General features: G+C 34.9%; 1 protein-coding gene across 1 annotated transcript; it reads right to left on the bottom strand.

Moving 5' to 3' along the window:
- Positions 1-2,231: 2,231 nt before the first annotated feature.
- Positions 2,232-3,766, bottom strand: LOC108980929 (FCS-Like Zinc finger 13-like). The gene is made up of 2 exons (XM_018951989.2): positions 3,015-3,766; positions 2,232-2,873 (listed from the first exon to the last, which is right to left on the bottom strand). Exons 1-2 carry the CDS (start codon positions 3,626-3,628, stop codon positions 2,714-2,716), a joined length of 774 nt encoding a protein of 257 aa, XP_018807534.2. The 5' UTR covers positions 3,629-3,766; the 3' UTR covers positions 2,232-2,713.
- Positions 3,767-5,356: the final 1,590 nt, after the last annotated feature.

Consider the following 5,356-nt stretch of genomic DNA (forward strand, 5'->3'; position numbering starts at 1 on the left):
CCAACATCGGTCATTTATTTGCATATTCATGAAATCTGTGTGGAAAAAGGAAAAATATTTTCTGACATGCATTGTATAGACATGAGCTAAATTTTGTTATGATGTCTCTGAAATCTGAAACAAAGCGATATTTGAGAATTTCAAAAAAATGTGCATTTATTTAGAAAGATGCTCCAACTTTTGTTTTCAGTATGTGAGAATGACCTGGTTATGTTCTGGTATTATGTTCTGTTTTGATATGGCATATGAAAACCTTTGGCATGGTGTACTGATTTTGTATCTGACTGTCTTTGTTCTACTCTGTTATGCTCTGCTCTATTTGGGTTGGTAGCAACTTCTCTGTCTCTGAGTGCACCCACTTTGGAAACAAAGTGGTTTTATTGTGGTCTTTCCTGTGTGCACACTCGGGGCTCCGAGAAGAATAAGAGAAAGATTTAACCTTTGTCTCTACCCGGTTTGGCCATCGGGATTAGCACAACCCTACCACAGGAGTGAAACATGGTCTCTGCTCTGTAAGATGCTCTGTTTTGATGTGATGATGATGCTCAGTTTATGTTATGCCAAAGTATTATGAGTTTTTACTTGTCTTAAAATCATCGCTCTGTTACTTTTGAAAACATATTTTGTTCTGCATGATAACTCTGGAAAACATTTTGTTCTACATATTGTACTTTATAAATGCTCATATTTGCACACTAGCATATGTCATCTGCGTACTGAGTTGTTGATAACTCACCCCCTTTCTTCATAATATTTTCAGATGATGTGGATAGTCTAACTGAGGACCGGGATTTGTTTGGTGAGCATGATTAAGCTGAGGAGGGGATGTTAAAAGAAGGAATTCTGATGTCCTTCAGATTTAATGTCTCTTCGATTTAATTTTATCTTGGATCTAGTAAGACTTGTTAAGTTTTCAGTTTGGTTTGTTATGACTACCGGGAGATTGTGGACTCCTTAGTTTATTTTTGTTGTATTGCAGTAATGGCTTTGTGGAGTTTTCAGGGTGTTTATTTAGAAGACATGAGATTGAGTTTTGCTAATAAAGTTTTTTTTTTTAGATTTATTTTAGTTGTGTTGGGAAATATGTTTATAAGTGACAGGTAGTAATTCTCCAAGCCACCCAGGTTTGGGACGTTACAGTTTGGGAGATGAGTAGATGAGAGAGAAATGATTAAAGAATTATTTAGAACTGTGAACAGTTACCACTAGATGTAGCGGTAACATTGTAGTCAATTGGAAAATACAGATGAAATAGATAATCCATTGGGAGCCACTTTTAGATTATTTTCTTTAAATTATATAGAAATATGGGTTTATAACCCATTAAGAATGCTCTTAAAACTTTATAAAGAGTAAAAAAATTTTATTTTCAAGTAATACGAAATCTCATACACCTCTTATTATTATTCTTATCATATAGGATATCACAAGAAGGGTGGGGGAAGACCGACTGGCCGCGGCCGCCAGCCCTACTTAACTCTATTTACTAAATAAATAATTGACAAATGCGGGTCTTTTATTGTATTTTTAAAATGGTTTACGTACTTTTCATTAACTTCGATTTTTTCTTGAAAGTACTGTATTCATTAGTATTTTCACATCTCTTTTGATTTTTTCAACTCTTCCCCTACCTACTGCTGCACATATGCCAGGTCTTTGAGCCGCTCACAGTGCAGCCTATGAACGACAAATGGCATTAAGCAGAATGGGGGCTGTACAAGCCCTTATGCATCAGCATGGCCAATATTCCCTTAAGCAGGCAGCCATGTTCTGCTGCAGCTAGTCAGGATATCTACGATGGATAAGCTTCGAACTTTTTCTTTTTTTATCAATATCCTTTTTACTTGGAACTGTTTTTATAAACTTTAATGGTTGAACTTGCAAGATTTTCTTCTTATGTATGCTTCTCTCTCTAAATAGGTAGTTTGGTTGGTTTGCTTTATTTTCTTTGTTGGTTGTAATTACCCTCAGAGCAAATCCAAGAGTTCGGTCCATGGGAACTTTCTTTTGATTTCTTGCACGTTGGTTTTCTTAACTGATCTTGATCAGATTACCAAAACATTAAGCAGTGTGCATGTGCATTGAGAAATTACAAGGCTCGATGCCGGTTTGGATTAAAAGATGAGTTGAGATCATCTCAATATTATTTATTACTATTCACATATTTTAATTCACAAACCTCACTATTATTCACAAATTATTTCAACTCATCTCATCTCTCAATCCAAACAAGAATCTCAACTCATATTTCAATCCAAACGGACTCTTTGTAATTTCTCAATACACATGCACATTGCTTAAAACAATATCATCAGTCTTAAGCAGTATGCATATATCTCTAATGGGCTGTTGATGGATAACATTTATCTCTAAGGCATATATCTGTTGGTCCTTCGAAAGTTTCAAATGTTCTTGAAATCCGGTTCAGAACTGAACCCTTCATCTTCTGCCATTTCTTTACATATGTTTGTGAGCTTCATTATCGCCATTGAAGCTCAAGACTCAGTGGATCTCATATATAGTTCACTCTTCTACAGTTCATATATTTCTCATCGAAGTTTATATATATACTACATGATATGCTCTACTTTTACAATAAAATTTCCTGGATTGGTTTAATTTTCTATTAATTCTCGTGTGTATAGAGAAGAGTAGAAGAGAATAGCCGCGACATGATGACAACCTTTTGTGGTCGTCACCTTCTGTTTTTTGCCTAAGCTGCAAGAATCCCAGGTGAGAAGATCTGGCCTCTCGTGTATGGTGAGCTTGAAACATCTACAGACCTTGATGCCTCCGATCTACACTGTTCTTTCCGCTCATCCATCATTATCTGCCTTGACCGACACTCTGTGCTACAAAATGCTTTCTCTCCTCTGTAAAACCAACACAAACATGAATTATTAATCACATAACTTAGACCCTTTGAGAATCTAAACCACAAATTAACTTCTTCTGTTGAAACATGGGAGAGATCAGACGTGGAAAGAAAAGAGAAACACATATCATTTTTTTACCTGTACATATATATGTCTTTGCCGTGGAGGTTTTTACTGCACAAATGACATGAACTGAGAAAATCTGATGTTGGATACCCAGAAAAAGTTTCCTCAGATCTTGTCTCTGAGTCCTTGATATTGCCCAATTTCTTGCTACATCTATCAAATTCAAGGTGATCATTTCTTTCATGCCCACTGTTTAATCCATATTCATGACCTCCATCATAATACACCCTGGTGAAGGACTTGCTTGGCCCATGACAAGTCACATATGTATAGTTCTCTGAATTGGCTCCTTCAAAATCTTCATAGCCTCCTTTTAATCTATCACAAAATTTGTTTGAATTTACAGATATGGGATTGGATCGATTCAGATTGCAACTACAGACAGCATACTTTGCTAAAACTTCGTGTCCCGGCCCTCCACTATCATTAGTTTTCTCAAGAGCAGCAACAATACCCAAGCCAACCCCACCAAGATCATAGTTCTTTATTCCTCTTGGGGACTGCATCTTGAGGCCGTCCAATGGACTCTTTGGACTCTTCACCACCTCCAAAAACTCGGCTCGGTGACCGGAAACTAATAGTTTCGATAGCTTTCCGATCATCGGACGGGGCCTATTTCCTAACATGATTTACAGATCTCTATGAAAGGAGAGAAAATACAGAGAGAATATGGATTACAAGAACTAGTATTGGGAAGAAATGGAGAAGGAGGGTCTGCATATAAATTGACCACAAAGCTAACTGATCAGGTTGTCCAATAATATAATATAAGATGAGGATGATGGAGTGGTTGGACAAAAGCCCATGGTTTGGTTTTGGAATTATATGGGTAATAATTGCTTAATAAAAAAGCCAACATGTCTCTCAATTAATTTATTAATATTGTAATATAAAAAGTGTAATGATGTATATACAATATATTTTATAATATATTTCATAATATATTTAAAAATGAGAATATTTTTATAAAATATTTTATTAAACAATTCTTCAATTGTATAATAAAAAAATTATATATATAAGTCTCAAATTTTTGTATACTATTTAAAAATATGTGAATTTATTTTTTTATTTTTATGTTTTATAAAATATAAAATATAAAATATAAAGATAAAAAAGTAAAATTATATATTTTTTAAATGGTGTATAGAATATAAAATTTATATGTAGCATAACTCTATATAATATATTGTAAAAAAAAATTATATAACGTAATGTGAAAAAAAAATCATATAAAAAGAAGGTAGATGGGATCTCCATTAGTTGATTTTCTCTTTCTTTAAAGCTCACTTTCAGTGGGACCCTTTCCAACATTTTTTTCAGAAAACGTCCATTTCTGCCTGATTGTGACCCAATCTAGGCCTGCCCCACAAAGGTTGTCCACTTTGTTCCTGGACAAAAAAAGATTCCGGGTTTAATAGCACCGTCGGATTATAAGCACGTGTCATGCATCTGAAATTATGTCTTCACGCAATCATTCATTCCTTGTGCAGTTGAGCCCACTAATTTTAGCCTCCCACTAAAGGTTCCTTTATTCTAATGACTTTTATACCCTTCTGTACTCTCTCTCTTATGAAATTCAAAAATGCTTAATATGCAACCGGCCAGTATAACCGGTCTGTAATCGCCACATCAGATAAATAAAACGGTATGTTTCATTCTCAATTTTCTGCACAATGGGGAGATGAAAGCAAATTTGCTTTGTTCTTCCTTCCATAAGCTTTCTTCCAAATTTTTTCTAAATTTTTTCCTTAAGTTTCCTTCCCGTAAGCAAATTCTAGGTTACTTCCTTCCGTAAGCATTTTTTTAAATCTTTTCATTAACTTCCTTCCCGTAAGCTTTACGCAAATTCTAATTTTTTAATTTTTCTTCTTTCTTTTATAAGCTTTAAAATTCATAGATTTAGAGTTGGTTTCATTGAAGCTATTGCAAAAGAATTCGTCGAAGTGGTGTATCGGACTTGTTGGAATTCCTAATTTGTTGGAATTCCAGCTCTGGCCATAGTGCAATCATCTCTCTTTAACAAATGTTTGGTCGCTTCATTTAGACATTAAAAAAGCATTATTTTTCACAGCCTTGGCCCTTGGGTTTTTGCAACTAAAAAATAGGTAATTGCACATATGTTCTAGATCACAAATTATGCAGAAGCCAAGCTAGTTGTTATGCTCTTGGCTACAAGAAGTATAAAGCAGAAACCATAGCGCGAGCAGGTTTATCTTCTTCCTTTCCGTCGAAATGGATTTGGGCATTTTGCTTCTCAAATGGCTTCTCCCTTTCCGTCGAAAAGCCCTCACGGAACCAGGTTGCAAAGTTTCTTCTTGAAATGCCCAACAAAAAATGTTTCTTCTTCCTTT

This window comes from Juglans regia, chromosome 10 (assembly GCF_001411555.2).
Source record: "Juglans regia cultivar Chandler chromosome 10, Walnut 2.0, whole genome shotgun sequence".
Taxonomy (NCBI): Eukaryota; Viridiplantae; Streptophyta; class Magnoliopsida; order Fagales; family Juglandaceae; genus Juglans; species Juglans regia.

Coding starts and splice junctions, on each gene's coding strand:
- LOC108980929 (XM_018951989.2), bottom strand. CDS start 3,628: ATGTTAGGAAATAGGCCCCGTCCGATGATCGGAAAGCTATCGAAACTA. Junction 2,874..3,014: donor AAAGACATATATATGTACAG/GTAAAAAAATGA, acceptor TTGGTTTTACAG/AGGAGAGAAAGCATTTTGTA.